This window comes from Bufo gargarizans, chromosome 3, assembly GCF_014858855.1.
Source record: "Bufo gargarizans isolate SCDJY-AF-19 chromosome 3, ASM1485885v1, whole genome shotgun sequence".
NCBI lineage: Eukaryota > Metazoa > Chordata > Amphibia > Anura > Bufonidae > Bufo > Bufo gargarizans.
Window position 1 is genome coordinate 477788473 of NC_058082.1, and position 22449 is coordinate 477810921.

The following is a 22449-nucleotide window of genomic DNA, read 5'->3' on the forward strand; positions in this document are numbered from 1 at the left end:
GACTTGCTTTTGCACTGTGCACTTTTTTTTTTTTTTTAGGCAGGAATTGGCTTAGGATCTCTTCTGGTAAAGCTTGCTTTATATGTTTATGGCATACATTTCGTCTCTGTGGGTTGGTGGGACGCAGTGTCAAGGAAGCTTAGCCTATTAGCAATGATGCTGTTGGACCAATAAGTCTTACTGTTGGGTGGTGGCCATGGTCACCACATGGTGCTTCACCAAAATTAGAGTAAGGACCCTCTCAAAGGAGGCCACCTTGTCGTGGTGAGGGGACTTATCCATTTTGTTAAAAGGTACGGTATACAAAGTACAGTTTATAAATGATGCAGAGAAACAACAAATCAATGCATGGCATGTGGATGTGCGATCCATGTTCTCTTTTTGCATTTGTTCAGGAACCAACTGGTGCAATGCATCTAAGGCTACTTTCACACTAACGTCTGCATCCATCATGAACGGATCCGGTTGTATTATGTCTTATATAACCAAGACGGATTCGTCATAAACACCATTCAAAGTCAATGGGGGACGGATCAGTTTTCTATTGTGTCAGAGAAAACCGATCCGTCCCCATTAACTTACATTGTGTGTCAGGACGGATCCGTCTTGCTCCGCACCATCAGCATCGCGGACAGAAAAATGCTGTTTGCAGCGTTATTCTGTTTGCGATGGGAGAACAACCAAACCGAACGGAATGCATTTTGGTGCATTCCGTTCAGTTTTGTCCCCATTGACAATTAATAGGGACAAAACTGAAGCGTTTTCTTCCGCTATTGAGATCCTATGACGGATCTCAATAGTGGAATTGAAAACGCTAGTGTGAAATTAGCCTTAAAGTGGTTGGGGGGATTATGCCTCTTATTATATTGGTTCGGTTCCTAGCCATTAATTATGAAATGCGGTGTTGGGAACTGACCACCGTTCATAAAATCATCAAACCATATGTTGCAACACACAGATAATTTGCCAACTTCCTTCTATGAGTGTCCTTTTGCCATAAGCAATGCAGAAGCACATTCTGCCTCCTCATATTCTTCTCCAAACCTATTTCAACAATATTACATTTCTAATGTTGATACTACTGTACATGTACAGAAACTGACCTGCACCTGATCTGACTTTTTGCTAAACGCATCCATTATGTACCACATTAGTGTCTATCTGTATTGTTGGGTAGCACAGTGGCTCAGTGGTTAGCACTGGTTCCTTGCTTGGGTCCTGGGTTTGAATCCAATCAGGGACAACATCTACATGGACTTTGCATGGGTTTCCTCCAATAGGCAAATTGGCTTCCTACGAAATTGACCCTATTGTGCATTGTGTATATGGCAGCCACTGAGATTTCAATGTCCAAGCAAATGACCATGCTTAACCGTTGTAAATGACATCTAGGTGGCAACGTGGCATTATTCAAGGTGCCCTAGTGCACTTCTTTTGTATAAGAGTACATACGGATGATGTCACATGCCAGCTGTGGTTATGGCAGATACAGGTACAGATTACAATCCGGCAGTCACATTCAGCAGACCGTGTTCTGCCTGCCCATGAGGATATGTCTTCAGCGAATCACATTTTCTTTCTATATCTATCCATGACTTTGCATTTATTATGCAAACCCTGCTTCTGCACACAATCTTCCAGTTAACATCCCCCGAATGTTTTATTTAGGTGCCATTTAATACAAAAGACTATAAATGATATTAAATACAGTACGAGCCTGCATCGTGCACAGAGTGTGGCCAGAAAATATTACTAGTAGAGCATGCATCCTCACGGCAAATATTATATTCATTTCCATTAGGTATTTAATCACACTGGTACCAGCCTGGAGGCAGCCTTTTATTAAAAAATATAAAAGGTGTCTCGCCATTTGGGCAGGGATCATATAAAAATCCCTCCTAGGTTTTTGTTAGCAAGTACAAAATCTGTTCCTTAACATTTTAATCATTGTTTCTTCAAATCGAAATTTTTTTCTGTCTGAGCAGGAAAATGGATATTACATAAGTGGATTGAATACACACATTATATAATTATATATATATATATATATATATATATATATATATATATATATATATATAGACACACACACACACTTCACATTTTGTCATATTGCAGCCTTGTGCTAAAATAAAAATACAAAGTTTTTCCCATCATTCTGAACCCAATACTTCATAATGAGAAAGTGAAAACAGAATTTTAGAAATGTTTGCAAATTTATTAAAGGGGTTGTCCAGGTTCAGAGCTGGACCCAGACATAACCCCTCTTAATGGGTGAAGAAGAGGATATGTTCGAGTTCCACTCTGAACCGGGACAACCCCTTTAATTCTTAGTTATGGGGTATTGAGTGCAGACTGGTGAGGAAAAAACATATTACATATACTTCGGCCTGGAAGTGATGTCGACCGGGGGGGAGTCCCCTCATGTTGCCGCCTATACTCAGGTGATACTTTTTTACAGTTAAGAGGCGCCACTTTGTGATTGGTGTTGATGGGTTTATTAGGCATGATTCACAATGAGGACGTTACCCCCAGCCGAATATACTTCGAAACGGCCACCATTGACCACAATTGTAAATTAGCGAGTTTGAATATTGGTATCAGTTTTTTATACTCTGGTGGTTTACAGGATACTATCCCAGTGGGTGTAGCCCAGACCATACATTATAATAGATACACCTTTCCATATTCACCCCCATTTGTAAATTATATGGTCTCTGGAGGATGCTTTTTCTGCCACCCATCATTGCATTATGTGATTTTTAATAAAAGGTTTTTTTTATGTTATTTGTATAAATAATAAAGTTTTATTATATTTTATTGGTACTGTTTTGGGCTTGTTTCTTCTTTGTAGAATGATAAGGAAGTGTCTATGTAATTAGCTGGGTGGGAGGAGCTATAAACTAGCTGTACATTGTTAGGGGCGGAGCTGGAGGTGTGGCAGAGAAAGGAGACGTGCATCATGGGTTTGGTTGGATACAGCAACAGGAAGTGCTACATACAGGATGGAAACAAACCAGAGTGATAGGCTTACATGGTGAAAACGGGTCAGGAGAATCCAAATTGAAAATAAAAAAGCATTGGAAAGATGTAGATGTTTACCTCATGTACATGAGCATATCTGCTAAAACTATAGTAATCTTTAGGGCCATTTCAGACGAACGTGTCCTGTGTGGAAATCGCGCTCCGCGTGCGAGTGTGATTCTCCGTTATGGACATTGCTCTTTTCACAGGAGCGCATGGCATTATACTGATTTAGAATGCTGTGTGTCTCTGCATTATGTCACTACGATTCTGTGGCAGTTAGGTCATGCAGAGACGCAGAGCATTATAAATCAGTATAATGCCGTGCGCTCCTGCGAAAAGAACAGTGTCCATAACGGGAAATCGCACTCAAACACTGAGCGTGATTCCCAAACTGGACACGCTGGTCTGAAACAGCCCTTAAGGTCTTACACAGCCCCTTCAAAATTCTACAGAAAGAATGACGCCCCATATGTGTACTGTAATGATGGCCATTAACGATTGTAACCAATGAATTACCCTCTGAGAAAAGGGTAAACTGGTAGATTAGTCTACTCTATTATATTTCTTCACATAAAAAGACTAAAAGAATAAAAGCACAAAAATGAAAAAGGAAGTACCTTGTCTTGGCTGTTGAGCTCATGGTATGGTATATGAGCTGGCAGATAGGTGTGAAGCAGGGCACAGAACGCCAGGCCATCGCTCCAACTGCTACTGAAGTTAGTTATATCGATATTCTGTAAAAAACAAAAGCACAATAGTACAGTTAACCGTGTGTCCACAAAACACAAGGGGCTACAAAAACATCTCTCTCTGGTTAGACTCCAGCCCAGATTAATGACTCTTTTGTTGTAATGTCAAAGCTTAAGCCTAATGAACAATTCATTACTGAAGTTGGCGGAGTGTAGTCTTTCACTGCTTCCTGCAGTTATTGGAATGAAGCCGCGTTTCCTTTCCTGCATTATCAGCCGCTGCCAACATACAACATTAGTCCACTGTCACCACGTCAGTAGCTAAACAGGTTCAATAAGAAATGGTTGTACAGTACCAGTGGAGACAGCCAAACATATGAAGTAATCTAAGGTCAATATATTATATACTATGAGGAGAAATTATCATTCCCCACACGCCCAGTTTTCTGCAGTACAAAAGTCACAAACCCAGTGTTTATTACTTTTTAAACACAATTGTGCTGAAATCTAGGCAAAAGTAGCATTTCTCTAAGAAGAAGACGTGGTGAGTGGGAAGGTTGCAGAACTAGCGGGCGCATTTTTCTTTTTTCAAACCAGTTCATCAACTCCAATCCTCAGGGCCCACCTGCCGGTCATATTTTCAAGATTTCCTTAGTATTGAGCAGTTGATCTAATTAGTGTCAATGCATCAGGACTTACCCCAGGTATTCGTTCTGTGGGAATGCTCAAATCAAGACCGACAGGTGAGTATAAGACGACTAAAATCTATGGCAGCTCAAAACTCTAGCAGATTTCAGTCTAGACACATGAACTGCCAAAGGATGTGTTTAATTTATGACGAGGCCTGCTCCTCACCATAAATTAAGCTCATCCTCTGGGCGCAAAGGGGATATCAAAGTATTACTAAATTCCCCTTAGTTTTTTATTATCCTATTACATTATGTTTAGGCTCTGTACAAAACATATTTGCGTTAAAGAAGGCCCTGAGGTTATACTACTGTGTAGCTTGTGCATACCACCTGGACAGAGGAAAGAAAGGGCACACTTTTGACCTCCATTGGGTGAATGGGGATACATGGCTATGTTCACCAAACATACTGGAAAGGATCCTGATGCATACGTTGAACTTGTCCACATAAAAAGATAGGAACAGAGCCTAACTCTGACTGGTCTTCTCATGGATAGAAACATCTACAGTGGATTCAAAATGAGCCCCCAGGCATAATGTATCATCAAAATATATATGGAACAATTGTAAAATATTTTTTTTACAGGACTATAATATTCAAACTTGAAAACATTTTTTCATAGAAATTTTCCTCATATGTAAGCCCTTAAAACATATCTACACCTCTAAATCAACTTACTGCCAATCAAGCAAATCAACGCACTCTATGAACATTGCTGCCTAACTTTCTACTTATCTGTATTCTATCCCTTAGATTTCCTGTATGCGGACTATCCGATCTTAGTCCGCATACATGAGAAATCTGTTTGCTTCTCACTCCTTTTAATTGAAGGAGTTATTCTAATCCCCAAATATGGACAGAAATAGGACCTGTGCTGAGATAAAGGATGGGGACCACAGATGCATAAAAAATTGAGATGTACATGGCCTGATAGAAATAAATAGGTCAGTGTCTGTAAAAAAAAAAAAATGTGCATAAGCCTTTAGTTTAACCCCTTAAGGACCAGGCTCATTTTCACCTTAAGGACCAGGCCATTTTTTGCAAATCTGACCAGTGTCACTTTAAGTGCTCATAACTTTAAAATGCTTTGACTTACCCAGGCCGTTCTGAGATTGTTTTTTCGTCACATATTGTACTTCATGACACTGCTAAAATTGGGTCAAAAAAGTAAATTTTTTTGCATAAAAAAATACATTTTTTACCAAAAATTTTGAAAAAGTAGCAAATTTCAAAGTTTCAGTTTCTCTACTTCTGTAATACATAGTAATACCCCCAAAAATTGTGATGACTTTACATTCCCCATATGTCTACTTCATGTTTGTAGCATTTTGGGAATGATATTTTATTTTTTGGGGATGTTACAAGGCTTAGAAGTTTAGAAGCAAATTTTGAAATTTTTTAGAAATCTTCAAAATCCCACTTTTTATGGACCAGTTCAGGTTTGAAGTCATATTGTGAGGCTTAGATAATAGAAACCTCCCAAAAATGACCCCATTCTAGAAACTACACCCCTCAAGGTATTCAAAACTGTTTTTTCAAACTTTATTAACCCTTTAGGTCTTCCACAAGAGTTAATGGCAGATGGAGAAACAATTTTGAAATTTCAATTTTTTGGAAAATTTTCCAATATAATCAATTTTTTCCAGGAGTAAAACAAGGGTTAACTGCCAAACAACACTCAAAATGGGTTGCCCTGATTCTGTAGTTTGCAGAAACACCCCATATGTGGTCGTAAACTACTGTTTGGCCGAACGGGAGCACATAGAAGGAGGGGAACACCATATGGGTTTTGGAAGGCAGATTTTGCAGGACTGGTTTTGTTTATACCATGTCCCATTTGAAGCCCCCTGTTGCACCCCTAGAATAGAAATTTCAAAAAAGTGACCCCATCTAGGAAACTACGGGATAAGGTGGTTGTTGTTTTGGGACTATTTTTGGGGTAAATTAGATTTTTGGTTGCTCTATATTACTCTTTTTTGAGGCAATGTAACAAAAAAATTAAATTCTAAAATAGTTTCTACATTCGCTATTTAGTTTTGTGGAACACCTAAAGGGTTAACATAGTTTGTAAAGTAACTTTTGAATACCTTGAGGGGTGTAGTTTCTTAGATGGGGTCACTTTTTTGGAGTTTCTAGTCTAGGCTACATCAGGGGGGGCTTCTAATGGGACATGGTGTAAAAAAAAAAAATGTCCATCAAAATCTGCCTTCCAGAAACCGTATGGAGTTCCCTTTGTTCTATGCCCTGCCGTGCGGCTATATAGCCATTTACGACCACATATGGGGTGTTTCTGCAAACTACAGAATTGGGGCAATAAATGTTTAGTTTTGTTTGGCTGTTAACCCTTGCTTTATTACCGGCAAAATGGATTTAAATTGAAATTTTGCCCAAAAATAGGTATTTTGGCACCGTTTTTATTTTATATTTTTAACACCGTTCATCCGAGGCGTTTGGTAAAAAGTTATTTTTATAGCGACGACTTTTACGCACGCGACGATGCCCAATATGTATGGCTCTCAGACTTTAGAGACACTAAGCAGGCATCCTAAAACTGCAGCCCTCCAGATGTTGTAAAACTACAATTCCCACCATGCCCTGATGATGGCTGTAGGTTTGTCTGGGCATGCTGGGAGTTATAGTTTTACAACATCTGGAGGGCCGCAGTTTGAGGATGCCTGCACTAAAACTAATATTTTTTGGGGAAAGTATAATTGTTTTCGTGTCTCCAAAGTCTGAGAGCCATAGTGTTTTATGTTCTCTAGTGAACTGTTGGGGATTATAAAAATTTAGTACTCCATGGAAGTGTGATACTCCCTGAAGCAATTGATAATGCAGAGGCCCGGATGATCGGGGCACGTGTCACATTGAGTAGTGGTGTCCTTCCGTATCCCCCTCTTGTGACACACTCTGCACTTTTTTTGGGTTCGTCCCTTCTTTCCAGTATGGGGGACCACACCTGGAAAGTGCTGGCCAGGGACGATCCGGGCGCCTCCAGTTCCCGAGGTACTCCGGCCTGCTCTTTCCCGGTCCGAAAAGATCAGGTCCTTGAGGACTGCCTCATAGAATTGGAGGAATGTCCCTGTGCTGCCAGCGCTTCGGGATAGTACAAAAGAGTTGTACATGGCAACCTGCACCAAGTAGACCGCAACTTTTTTGTACCATGCCCGGGTTTTGCGCATGGCGTTATATGGCGTGAGGACTTGATCAGAGAGATCAACTCCTCCCATATACCGATTGTAGTCGACGATACAATCGGGCTTGAGGACCGTTGCCGCGGTACCTCGCACAGGGACTGGGGTGGTGCTGTTACCGTGGATTGTGGACAGCATAAGGACATCCCTCTTGTACTTATACCTGACCAGCAACAGGTTTCCACTGGTAAGTGCACGGGTCTCACCCCTGGGGATAGGTACCTGGAGGGGGTAGGCAGGGAGGCCGCGTTGATTTTTCCGCACGGTCCCACAAGCGAATGTGGATCTGGCGGCAAGGGACCTGAACAAGGGAATGCTGGTATAAAAGTTATCCACGTACAAGTGGTAACCACTATCCAGCAGTGGGTACATAAGGTCCCACACGAGTTTCCCGCTAACACCCAGAGTGGGGGGACATTCTGGGGGTTGAATACGGGAATCTCGCCCCTCGTACACACGAAATTTGTAAGTGTACCCTGAGGTACTCTCACAAATTTTGTATAGCTTCACGCCATACCTCGCCCGCTTTGTGGGAATATATTGGCGGAAACTGAGTCTCCCCTTGAACGCAATGAGAGACTCATCAACCGCGACCTCCCTTCCAGGTACGTAGGCCTGCTGAAATGTGGCCCCAAAGTGATCGATGACCGGCCGTATCTTATACAGCCGGTCATAGGCAGGATCACCTCGGGGTGGACATGCTGCATTATCGGAATAATGCAGACATTTCCGGATGGCCTCAAACCGGTGACGTATCATGACCATGGTCTGGTACAGGACGTCCCCACTCCAGTATTGCCTGACACTGGGTTTTTGGACTAGACCCATATGCAGCACGAGGCCCCAAAATGTCCTCATTCCGGCTGCACTGACCGGCGTCCAGCCACCGGGTCTAGCCAAAACTGAGCCTGGGTTTTGAGCGACGAACTGTTGGGCGTACTGATTCGTCTGCTCCACCATCAAATTCACCAGTGGGTTACTGAAAAAAAAACTAAAATAGTCTATTTCAGTAAACCCCACTGTGGGAATCTGGATTCCAGGATTGCCAGCGAAATCCGGAATCTCAGGCTCAAAGTCCACTGGGGAACACCAGCTAAGTTCATCGGCAGGGGGCTCCGGTGGACTTATTTGGTGGGCCGGGAAACCAGTACGAACCCCAGGGCGGCTCGTACTAGGGTGGGCCACAGGATCCCTAGCATGTGCGGCCCCTGGCTCCGCCTGGCGGCGTCTCCGCCGCCTTGGTGGCTCATCGTCATCCGATGATGATGAGGAGGATGCGGATGATAAAAGGAATGTGGGGTCATCCTCATCCTCACTGGGGCTCTCAGAGTCGGAGGCAATCTGGGCATATGCCTCCTCGGCCGAGAACACCCGGCGGGCCATGGGTGTGTGTGCGTGTAGGTGTGCGTGTGTGGAAAACTTTATTATATGTGCGTGTGTGTGGGGGCAACGGGTGTTCGCGTACTAAAAAAGGCAAAAAAAAAAGGGCAAGTGTTAGGAAAAAAAAAGTTAAAACTTGCTGATCAGCGGTGGGGCGGGCGATGCGCTAACAGTGGACGGACGCTAAAAAGTGCCGGCCAGTCAGCGCACGCAGAAAAAAAAAAGTGGTGGTGGGGGGGGGCAAGTGGCAGGGGGGGTCGGGGTTAGGGTTAGATGGATAGATGGAAGTTTGGAAGTTTGGAATAAAAGTACTTTTTTTTTTTTTTTCCTAACTTACTTTTCCCTTCTTTCCCTGCCTAACGGTGCCTCTCCCTCACTGACCCTAACCTACCTGGGTGGCGATGGGTGCAGGAGGGTGATGGATGCCGATTAGGGGGACACAGGAGCTGGTGCTGGACGATGCTGCACGGTCAGGGTGCTGGACAGAAGGAGGAGGGGAGAGAGGAGCGCAGGAAGTTTGAATCTCGCGCCTCTCTCCCCTGCACCAATCAGCACCCTGGACAGCAGTGTTCAGCACCAGGGCCAGCACCGCCTCCTCAAATCCTCGGACTGCGATTGGTGGTGTAAAATTACGCCACCGATCGCAGTCTTTTTCCGATTCATCGGGTCACAGGACACCCGAATGGACCGGAAACGCAGAAAACCGCAGGTCTGAATTGACCTGCGGTTTTCTGCGATCGCGGATACGGGGGGGTCCAATGACCCCCCCCTGCGTTGTTACGGGATGCCGGCTGAATGATTTCAGCCGAAATCCCGTTCCGATTAACCCCCGCGGCGCCGGAATTACATTTTTAAGTCAGGACGTACCGGTACGTCCTCGGTCCTTAAGGACTCGGGAAATAGGGCGTACCGGTACGTCCTCGGTCCTTAAGGGGTTAAAGGGAACCTGTCACCGGGATTTTGGATATAGAGCTGAGGACATGGGTTGCTAGATGGCCGCTAGCACATCTGCAATACCCAGTCCGCATAGCTCTGTGTGCTTTTATTGCTTAAAAAAATCAATTTGATACATATGCAAATTAACCTGATATGAGTCCTGTACGTGAGATGAGTCAGGGACAGGACTCATCTCAGGTTAATTTGCATATGTATCAAATCTGTTTATACACAAAATGACGGTGACAGGTTCCCTTTAAGCACGTGGCAATCTTGGCCCATGACTGGGATCAGCCTCCATAACCAGTTCTACCCTTATGGGTCATTGAGACCTAAATTAATCTCATTTGATTATAAGGTTAGTATCACATCTGCAGCATAAATTCCGCAAGGCTGTTACGGCAGAGAACAGCCTGCCAAAGTTCTCTGGATCTGGCATTGTGGGATGCTACCAGAATGCCCTCAGCCCCCATTAACTATAATGGGGTCCAGCATTGATCCAGCCACAACCTGACAAAAATGCACAGAATTGGCCATACCGAAACCGATGCGTGTAGCGCTTTTTGCTGGAACAGCCTGCCGGAAAGGCTGAAGTGCACATGTGAAGGTAGCCTAAGATGCTGACTGAAAGACATCATTGAAGGCATCACACAGGGAAATGTATGAAATCATGGTGCAGCGTGACATGGCATGCTGCATTTGTTACTTAAAGGGGTTTCCCATATACATTAGATAACACCTACCCATAGTGAATGACCATCGCTCAATTCACTTTTATGGGCCTGCTGAGTACAGCACTTGGCTTAGGGTGTTTCAATTTGTAATGGAAAATAATAAAATGCAGACTTTATAAATAAAATGCAAAATATATATATGCCAAATTTCAAGAAGATTGGATAATATTTAGAGGTTGCACACTTGATCACTTTTTGTAAAAGTAGGCATAAAATAAGATTTTTCAATGTTACTTTTATTGGGAAAACAGAAACTTAAAATAATATTAAAACTAGACACTAAGATTAATAGGTAGTATGATAGGCAAAACATGTGTTATATTAATCAACTTTGAACGATGCAATCCCGTCTTTTGTTAGTTTGGTGATTACTTTTCTGTGATGCTCGACTATCCTCAACAAGAATTGTTTTTGTTGTTCGTCCCTGACCGATTCGTTAAACTTTTTTATCAGAGCAATTCCTCTTTCTGTGGTATTATTAACCACCTTAAGAGCGTTCACATGTCTTCTTAGAGAATCACTGCAGTATTCTGTCACGTAGTGGAACCCAAACAATTCAAAGAACGTCTTTGGTTTATTAGTGATGAAAATACCTCAAGTCTTTTCCTTTAAAAACTAGGTTTTTCCACTCTAATCATTTCATTTCCTTTTTAATTGCAGGTTTTGTTTCTAAATTTTTAGTCATATTTTCCTTAACAGCCTGAATAATACCTTCGTCCAAAAAAGCCAATCCTACGTTTGTTTCTGACAGATACCAAAGGTGTCTCTTAGCAACTGTGAGAGCACTTTTTTTACGTCAGCATCTGGGTAAGTGCTCAGAAGCTGTAGCATATCCAAATCATTCTTTGGAGCCCATCGACTTACAATTGCCTCGTGCAAAAAGCGAACATATATGAGGCTGACAAAACGTGCAACCCGTTTCATTCCTTTCAATTCTCATTGAGGAATATTCAACTGTTTAGTGAAGAGGACAATTTTAAGTGCATATTTTGCCTTTGCCATCCACCTATCTAGATGCAGAGCCCCTGGGGTCCGGAAACTGAAGTTGTTTTTAGACCAACCTCCTCGGTACAGGAGTGAGTGTAGTAATAAAAGTGATCAATGTGTGCAACCCCTAAATCAGGGCTTGACAAATTTCCTTGGAATCTAGGAGCCAGCTAAAAAAGTTAGGAGCCAGGCGGAGCCGCGTCATAAAGCCCCTAGTTGGTGCCCCCATAGCGCTCCCCCAATAATGCTGTGTACCATGTTACATATACCGCCGCTCCGTCCCCGGACCCTATTGACTATAATGGGGACAGGGGTGGAGCCCCGGCGCAGCACGGCAGTTCGCGGTAAGAGGCCGCCGGACTAAAAAGTTGGACATGCAGTACTTTTAGTCCGGCGGCCTTTCACCATGCACTGCCGTGCTGCGCCGGAGCACCGCCCCCATTATAGTCAATGGGGACGGAGCGGTGGTCCGGCGAAACAGCGGAAGGATGGATCTGACAGGGTGAACAGCCTGCCGGATCCGTCCTGCCGCAAGTGTGAAAGTTATATAGCTTAGTTATATAGCTACTGAATAAAACAGAACAAGGGATGCCTTTAACATATATATATATCTCCTTGAGAAGCCAATTTGATCCTAAAGAGTTAATGCAACCTGTAATCTAAACTCTGTCCTGTCACTTCTCTTATCTCTCTGCTCCTGTCCCTTAATCTTATCACTGCTGCAACAAAAGCATCAGCCTCAGTGTAAACTGTTCTAGTGACTGACAGAATCGAATGAGTCTCTTACTAAGTCGGATCTTTAGATTCTTTTAACCTGTGACTCATTTGATTATTTCTTAGACTCCCTGCACTTGTGTCAGTGACTCAGACTCAGAGCTGCTAGTGCTCGCCTTGCCTCAGCTCTGATTGGTTGGTGGGCGGGGAGGGGAGGGGCTGGCAGAAGCAGCTTCCACTCTAGGATCAGAATACACTCCTCCCTCCCCTCCCTGCCGGGGCACCTTTAGGTGCCCGGGCTGGCATGCTCTCTTACCTGGCGCCTGGGATTTGGCGCCTGGGATTTGTCGAGCCTTGAGAAGCCAATTTGATCCTAAAGGGTTAATTCAACCTGTAATCTAAACTCTGTCCTGTCACTTCTCTTATCTCTTAAATATGTTCCAATCTTCTTGAAATGTGGCATATATATCTTTTACATCACTGAGACTTGAGGCGTAAGTAAAGTCATATGAAAATCACATCTTTGGAGAAATGAAACACCCTAACTTGGCTATTTCCCACACTCCCTTACCAAAAGACAGGGGCATAGCTACAGGCTCATGGGCCCTGGTACAAGAGCTCAGCTTGGGCCCCCCTTCTCTCAGTGCTTTGTGGCCAGCGGCAGGGAAGCACATAGCCTTCATGTTGCCTGAGGCAAAACTTCAAATGGCACACCTCCCTCTCCCGATGCAAAATTCTTGACCTAACCCCTTCCCTCCAGCCAGAGCATGCATTACCTGCAATGCACTTTCTATAATACAGGTGTCTTCTTATGTGGCACAAGGGTCTTTGGGCCCCCTTTAGGCTCCTGGGCCTGGTAGGGATTGCCACCTCTGCACCCCCCATAGCTACGCCCCTGCCAAAAGCAATGGTCATGCATGCACTCTACCGCTTTATTGGCACAGGGCCTCGAGGACCTTTGCTTTTGATCACTGGGTGTCTCACCTTCAGACCCTCAACAATCACATACCCATCCTGTGGAGAGGTAATAAATAGGGTTCATGGGGAAAATCCCTCTAAGTCACTTGAACATAGGTTCAGATCCTTTATGCCATGTTGGTCAGTAATGTCTCATACAAAGTGTCTACACTCCAGTAACACCTTTTTAGCTACAGGGATATAGTACAATACTTTACACTGTGTTGGCCCAACATAGGCATTCACATTACTGCTCACATTCTTTACTCCAATATTGCCATCAAGTAGGCTGTGAACAGTAATATGCCATTGACATGGCATCCAAAGAATGTACAATACTGATCCTCATGTAACAAAGGCTGCAAAGTAAACTAATATGCTACTTTCAGTACGGCACGTGCGCCTTCGATAGCCGATTACATTGAGCTCAGGTATTGGAAAAGTCTTATGGCATTGTTATACAAGAAGAGTAGGACTTTTCTCCTCTCTCTGTAAGCGAGGAACAGTTGTACCTAAACCGATATAAAAGTATAGAAAGCTCATTATGACTCGGGTAGACCTCTCCCAGATGAAATCCACCCTTACCTTCACAGGGTTTTATTGCTGGCAAATAGAATTACTATGAGCGCGCTAAACAAACAAGACATGAAAGCTGGATGCCAAGAGTTATAGGCTGCTGCCAATTTATTCCTAGCTAAGGATTTTGCCTCTTCATTTCAATTTGATCCAACTTAAATGAAATGAATTCCCAGGATGCTTGTGTCACTGCCAGGATGCTGACTGAGATAACCTCGATCCAGGACATTATTCCATGGTACATTGCTGTCTAAACCCCCTTTACCATTCATTCAAAATCTGTAGCAGGTCTTCTGTGAGAGATGGCGCAGAGAGAGATTCATGTTCATGTTTATTATGTTGAAAGGAAAGTCATTAGACTCCTAAAATGGACAAATAATGATTCAACATGCATTCTTTTCTTTGATAGGGGGACATTAGTGTTTGACGTACTAAATTATCTATGTTGATAGACCACGTAATGTTCTGTATGGAGGAGCCTACACGATTTCATTCACATGATCTCACTTGATCATGATCTCACTTGATCACGGCACCTGCCGGCCATGATGCCCGCGGCACGTGCAAGCGGGCGCCATGTTTGCCTATAACTCCAGTGCTGTACATGTAGTGAAGGCTTTAAAGCGAAAAATCGTGGCAGAATACATAGTGAATTTTGCCTCTGCAGAAATCGACATGCGAACATACAGTACAACCACACTGATTGTCGTGCCACGGCTGTGATGTTTCCAACTTATGATCACCCTGCAATCTATTTAGCAGAGGAATAATGGAATAATGAATCCAGCCAGCAAAGTTAGCAGTAAGTACTATCACAATACATTAGTAAGTTGCTTGTATTAACTTTATCTACATGATAAACGGCATTTGCTAAAGTGAGACAACCCCTTTAACTGGAGCCAGTTGCAACTTGAAAACCTGTTTGGTACTCAACCACAGCTCAGTCATATATATATATATATATATATATATATACACATATATACATATACACACACATACACACACATACACACATATACAGTGGATATAAAAAGTCTACACACCCCTGTTAAAATGTCAGGTTTCTGTGATGTAGAAAAATGAGACAAAGATAAATCATTTCAGAACTTTTTCCACCTTTAATGTGACCTATAAACTCAATTAAAAAACAAACTGAAATCTTTTAGGTGGAGGGAAAAAATATACAAATAAAATAATATGGTTGCATAAGTGTGCACACGCCTAAACTAATACTTTGTTGAAGCACCTTTTGATTTTATTACAGCACTCAGTCTTTTTGGGTATGGGTCTATCAGCATGGCACATTTTGACTTGGTAATATTTGCCCACTCTCCTTTGCAAAAACACTCCAAATCTGTCAGATTGAGAGGGCATCTCCTGTGCACAGCCCTCTTCAGATCACCCCACAGATTTTAAATCTTATTTAGGTCTGGGTTTTGGCTGGGCCATTCCAAAACGTTAATCTTCTTCTGGTGAAGCCATTCCTTTGTGGATTTGGATGTATGTTTTGGGTCGTTGTCATGCTGAAAGATGAAGTTCCTGTTCATGTTCAGCTTTCTAGCAGAAGCCTGAAGGTTTTGTGCCAATATTGACTGGTATTTGGAACTGTTCATAATTCTCTCCAACTTAACTAAGGCCCCAGTTCCAGCTGAAGAAAAACAGCCCCTTGGCATGATGCTGCCACCACCATGCTTCACTGTGGGTATGGTGTTCTTTTGGTAATGTGCAGTGTTGTTTTTGCGCCAAACATATCTTTTGGAATTATGGCCAAAAAGTTCAACCTTGGTTTCATCAGACCACAACACCTTTTCCCACATGCTTTTGGGAGACTTCAGATGTGTTTTTGCAAAATGTAGCCTGGCTTGGATGTTTTTCTTCGTAAGAAAAGGCTTTCGTCACTCTCACATGTACCACACAGTCAGTACTTGCCAGATATTCCTGCAGCTCCTTTAATGTTGCTGTAGGCCTCTTGGTAGCCTCCCAGACCATTTTTTTTCTCATCTTTTCATCAATTTTAGCAGGACGTCCAGTTCTTGGTAACGTCACTGTTGTGCCATATTTTCTCCACTTGATGACTGTCTTCACTGTGTTCCATGGTATATCTAATGCCTTGGAAATTATTCTGTACCCTTCTCCTGACTGATAGCTTTTAACAATGAGATCCCTCTGATGCTTTGGAAGCTCTCTGTTAACCACGGCTTTTGCTGTGGGATGCGACTAAGAAATTTTCAGGAAAGACCAACTAGAGCAGCTGAACTTTATTTGGGGTTAATCAGAGGCACTTTAAATGATGGCAGGAAGCTCTCTGTGGACCATGGCTTTTGCTGTGGGATGCGACTAAGGCCGAATGCACACGGCCATGTTCCGCGGCCGAGAGCTGTCCGTGGTATGCTGGGCTGGATTCCTGTTCAGAGCAGGAGCGCACGGCGTCATTGGTTGCTATGACGCTGTGCACTTCCTGCTGCCGCCGCAGTACAGTAGTACACTGGTATAGATCGTACCAGTGTATTACTGTACTGCGGCTGCAGAAGGAAGCGCACAGCGTCATAGCAACCGATGACGCCGTGCGCTCCTGCTCTCAGCAGGAATCCAGCCCATGTTACCACGGACCGCTCACGGCCGTGTGCATTCGGCCTAAGAAAATTTCAGCAAAGACCAACTAGAGCAGCTGAACTTTATTTGGGGTTAATCAGAGGCACTTTAAATGATGGCAGGTGTATGCTGACTCCTATTTAACATGATTTTGAATGTGATTGCTTACTTCTGAACACAGCTACATCCCCAGTTATAAGAGGGTGTGCACACTTATGCAACCACATTAATTTTTATTTTTTCTTCCCTCCACCTAAAATATTTCAGTTTGTTTTTAAATTGAGTTGTACAGTTCATAGGTCACATTAAAGGTGGAAAAAGTTCTGAAATGATTTATCTTTGTCTAATTTGTTTACATCACAGAAACCTGACATTTTAACAGGGGTGTGTAGACTTTTTATATCCACTGTATGCATGGGGGAGTCGGGAGAGTTAGCTATTGGTCAAGAATTTAGCCAACAGCATTTGCTGGCTTGGCTGGGCTGGTGGGAGCCCCCACCACATTTTTTGGCCACAGTCCTCCCTAACCTTAATTTGGCACTGACACAATAGGGCCCTAAGTGAATGTAGAGCACAATACGCATGAGCGGTGTACTCTCCATTCTATGCTATGACACTCCCAAAAATAGCTGAGCATGCGTGCTTGGCTATTTTTAAAAGTCTGACAGCAGTGAATGAAAGATGACCAAGCATGCACAGCGTTCTGTACATTCACTGTGGTGCCCCATTCTGGACATAAGAGTTGGTCCCAGAGGTGAAACCTCCACCTATCAGACATTTACAGTATGACATATCCTATCGACGAGCCATAAATGTCTGAGATGGAAATACCCATTTAAGCCAGTTAATTCAGGGAAGAAGAAAATATGGAAAGCAGATTCATGACAATTTTTGTAGGAAGCATCACTAATAATAAGATAATATAGAGCATAATAATTTTAGATAATTCAGTCATTTTTACCACTGTTGCACAGTAACTGTAAATACACGCAAAAACTTTGTGATAAGATTATTGGAGATAATGCAGAACCAAAAGAACAAGCCTGGGGTCATATGTTGTGAAGCTGGATTTTCCAGTAAGAGCCAGCATTTATATCTACTGCCAAGAAAACGCACAATTGCTCAATTACGATTAGCTAAATTAAGAACAATGTTCACGACAATCGTAGGAAATAGCAACACCAAAGCAAAGCATTTTATGGGTATCTTTTGGGGGGAAATGGTTAATATCCAATGTCTCATGTGGCTCAGTAGAAAGTCTTCAATAAAAGATTTGTTTTCACACAAGACGATGAAATGCTTATTGCCTGGAGCAGGAGTAATGTGGTTTCTTCTTAAATAGCTTGTAAGACATGAAAAGGGGGCTCATTTTTCCCAAGAAAGCACCACTCTTGCCCATAGACTGTCTGCTATTGCAGCTCATTTAAATGAGGCACAGTTGCATTAGTTAGACGTAGCCTATAAACAAGAGAGGTGCTGTATCTGGGAGTATCTTTTTTTAATTCATTTATTTATGTATTTATATTATTTATTGATGCATATTTATGTTATTTATTTTAGATTTTATTTTTTAGATTATTGCGAGACTCCAAATAATAAACATCCCTTTCTGGTGCTGGAAATTATATCATTTTGTATCAATTAAGTCAATGGGCAGAACAATGGCTTGCGAGTCAAATGTGGCTCCCCAGTTGTTGGCAGCTGCAGGTACCTTTGTACTTTAGAAGCACCAAGGTGGTCACAGTATTACAAAACCTTGTAACTAGGATCAAAAAGCCTCTGCACTGAAGCAGTCTCTGACTTTACTGGTGTCTCCTTTCCTATGCTACCCACTTCCCATACTGTATCCCTGCTCTCCTCCTTTTAGGAAAGAGGCTATTTTGTGTGTGAGTATATGGTGTTAATGTGTGTAGTAAACGTGTGTGTGCGCTTCCCTGTGCTTAAGGGCTCTTGCACATGACCGTATGTATTTTGAGCCTGTAGCCTCATAGAGGACGCCTACTCCGGGGGGAGGGTGGGGTGAAGCACACTGTACTCCCGAGTCCTCTATGAGCCTACAGGCCCCCCCTCCCAGCGCTTCAGTCACCTTGCAGGGGGGGGAAGGGGGGAATATGATTGGTGGCTATGTGCACAATCAGCGAGTTAAAGGATAAACCCTATAATGCCCCCCCAAAATGCCCGGGCACCTTACTTACCTCATTCCCCGGCACCCGCATTGCTCCTGATGCCGCCACTGCCTCCCTCCCGTTACGCAGATAAAAACATCCAGCGACATGGGGGGCAGTCAATAGCCCGCCACAATGGGAACGAGCCTCCCTAGCACCGCGGGTGACGCTATTGGGCATAAGTATTATCTGTATGCGGTGACTGGGCATTTTGGGGGACATATTAGGGGTTAGATAGCCCCTTTAACCCTAAGGCTACTTTCACACTCGCATTTTGGCTTTCCGTTTGTAAGATCCATTCAGGGCTCTCACAAGCGGTCCTAAACAGATCAGTTTTGCCCTAATGCATTCTGAATGGAAAAGGATCTGCTCAGAATGCATCATTTGCCTCCGATCAGTCTCCATTCCGCTCTGGAGGTGGAAACAAAAACTCTGCCTGCAGCTTTTTGCTGTCCACTTGACAAAACTGAGCCAAACTCCGTTTTCTATTGTGTCAGATAAAACGGATCCGTCCCCATTGACTTACATTGTGTGTCAGGACGGATCAGTTTTATCTGACACAATAGAAAATGGATCTGTCCTCCATTGACTTTCAATAGAGTTCATGACGGATCCGTCTTGGCTATGTTACAGATAATACAAACAGATCATGACGGATGTTATATTATTGTAACGGATACGTTTTTGCAGATCCATGATGGATCCGCCCAAAAAACGCCAGAGTGAAAGCAGCCTTAGGATACCAGAGGTTTTTTCTTCCCCATCTTACCTTAACTTTTTTATTTTTCCGTTCATATAGATGTATGAGCGCTTATTTTTTGCAGGAGAAGTTGTACTTTAAAATGGCATAAAATGTAGTGTGAAGTGGGCAAAAAAATTCCAAATAGGTCCCTTTGTGGCAAAACTGACCTGTGCCCTTCATTCTCTGGGTCAGTATGATTACAATGATACCACATATGTATAGGTTTTTTATGTCTAAATAGTGTATAAAAAAAAAAAAACGTTGAAAAAAAATGTTTTATTAACTTTTTTACTTCACCATATTCTGACCCCCATAACTTTTTTATAGTTATATCTACTGAGCTGTGTAGGGGCTCATTTTATGCGGGATGAACTGCAGTTTCTATGGATACCATTTTAAAGTGTGTGTGGTGTGTGTGTGTGTGTGAATTTTTTTTAACACATTTCATTACATTTTTTGGGGTAAGAGAAGTGATGAAAAAATTGCGCTGGTAGCAAAGGGATTAGGATGTGGGGGGTGGGCTATGTCAGGCTTTAGCACAGTTGACACCGGCAGGAGCAGCGATGGGTAGGCGAGCTCCTTGCCCTGCACTCGTTCAGTTGTGCTCGCATACATATCGCGCCCTGTGTCCACTGTCCTGTGCCCACTCTGCAAAAGCCTGACATCGCCCATCTATGCCCGGCTTTACCAAAGCAGACAGGCAGGAGCAGTGATGTGTGCCGTACATGGCTCACTGCAGCCCCAGTGAGATCCCTACTCCCATACAGCACTGTCATATCAAGTATACGCACCTGAATTCAGCACCTATTTCTTATAGGCTTCTAACGGTTTCAGTGGAACATGTATACATTTCTTTATTGGCAAATAGGGGTATGGCAGGGGAGGAGCCAGGGGTGAGTAGTGGGCGGGGTTGGGGGCCCAATTCAGATTCTTGCAATGGGGCCCAGTAATTTCTATGTACGCCCCTGGCTGTAGGTCATCAATATGTAGAAACCAAAGAACCCCTTTAAAGGAGTTATGTCACCAAGACCACCACTAAAATAAATGTGGTGCAAGTTTGGCTTCTCTAACCCCCAGTATCTGACAACTCATTCTCCCTGCAGCAGCCACTATTCAAATGCATTACTGTCCATAAGGGCTGAAACGACTACTCAAATCAATTAAGTAACTCAACACGAGGATTCGTTTGTGCCATGTGACCACAGAGCGTGAGTGAAGCGCTTGCTATTACTCACAGCTTTGTGGTCTCCCGCCGGCCCGTACGGCGCTGCACAGTCCTCCTGACGTATCGTCAGGGTGCAGTGCACGTAAGCGCACAGTATGACCTGATGCTGTATGACGTAAGGAGTATAGTGCAGCCCTACTGTCCATGTAATGCAAGAGCTCTCCATTCTGGTTCACAAAGATGGATCCTTATAAGAGGACTTCTCTTTATGGCATTATATGCGCTAATAAAGTATATGAGCTGGACTTGCCTTGATGAGGCCATCCCTTTAACTATACTCTGTATATTTTGCACAGGTAAATGGAGGAAATGTTCACACTATAGTTATCACAAAATAAACAGTTAAAAGATTAAGTCGGCTCTGCTTCATATACCCCACAGTATACAACATTAACATGCATGCACAGATGCATGACACATCACTATCACCATGGTTTCATGAAGGATTTGCTGGACAGGGTGTAAGGCTGACGTTTGTTAGTAATCTTGCAGGTAGCGTGATCCATGTTAATTGTTAATTTGCTAGCACGTTTGTGGAAGTGATGATCTCATTCACTTTTCCCAAGGGTTAAGACAAATGAGCGGTCACAGAGTTTTTCCATTCGTATAATAATACAGAAGTGGTTAAACAAACTGTAATCCAGACATGACCTATGGGTCATTAACGTTACCACATTCGGGTCCCAAAATCTATTTCTAACAATTACAGAACCGTAGTACCAGTGGTGCACCACCAATGAGGCCAGGTGAGGCGATCACCTCAGGCAGCACCAGGTAGGGGCAAGAGAGGGGGGCAGCGGTAGGGCTATAGGCTGAAGGGAAGGGGTTAGGTTAAGAAAATGGCATTGGGGAAGGAGGGGCGCTATTTCAGTTTTCGCCTCAGGCAGCAGAAAGGCTAGGTGCACCCCTGCGTAGTATAAGGCATAAGGAACTCCTTGTTCACAAAGCTTTGGTGAAACCTTTAAAGCTGGACTAATGCATCAACTAAAACAACCCCATTCGTATGCATGGAACAGGTCTGGACTGACTATAATTGGCCAGTACCTGTTGACTTTGAACAGTATCCAAAATGACTATGGCCAGTGCTGCTTTTACTGCAAAACTCTAGATTTTTACATGACCACACATAGTTTGCAAGGATCTTTTCAAAAGATGCTGGCGGCTGATGCTGGCCAATATGGGACATTGCCTGCAAGCCCTCTAGGTCCTAGAGTCTAGGACAAGACAATCACCTGTGTGATTTAGATTCCTAAATTATGTATTCAACCCAAGATAACATCCACTTGTATACCTTCTGCTGTTGTGGTATCAGCAAAAAATACACTCTCTTTGGACATAGCAAAAAAATGTCCAGCAAAAATAAATATGGTTCATTTTTTTAAATTGTCAACTTTATATATACAGGATGGATAGATAGATATGAAATAGATAATATATAGATAGATAGATAGATAGATAGATAGATAGATGGCACGTCATACTTGTGGACCAGTAAGGGCCCCGAGGTGGAGGAGACTGGTTCCCGGTGCTGGACCTGGAGTGCTGATGTTCGGTTGATTTTTTTTTCATTTTTTTACTTTAGCATACTGCTCAGCCCCTGATTTCTGGTCTTTGAGAACCCTTTTATAAAATGAAGCAACTGTTATAGGCCCAATTTCATGTAAAATGCCAGCGTTAGGTTAGTTCCGCCGCTATCTTCACCCCACTCACACCAGGTCTAAAATTGCGGACGGGACGGCAGGCGAACTCGAAGCATGCACCATTTTTGTCCATTTTTACCATCCAAGGCTCATTTATTGAAGTGAAAGGGGTCTAGAGAAAAAAATAAAAAAAACCTGATGC

The 22449-nt window shown here is 43.2% G+C and overlaps 1 protein-coding gene across 4 annotated transcripts in view; it reads right to left on the reverse strand.

The window, feature by feature from the left end:
• Positions 1 to 22449, reverse strand: part of SPECC1 (sperm antigen with calponin homology and coiled-coil domains 1) — a 375500-nt gene that overhangs the window by 18499 nt on the left and 334552 nt on the right. For all 4 annotated transcript variants that reach the window (XM_044283769.1, XM_044283770.1, XM_044283771.1 and 1 more), the window contains one exon: positions 3645 to 3761. In XM_044283769.1, coding sequence (XP_044139704.1) covers positions 3645 to 3761 — 117 coding nt within the window. The remainder of the gene's footprint in view (positions 1 to 3644; positions 3762 to 22449) is intronic.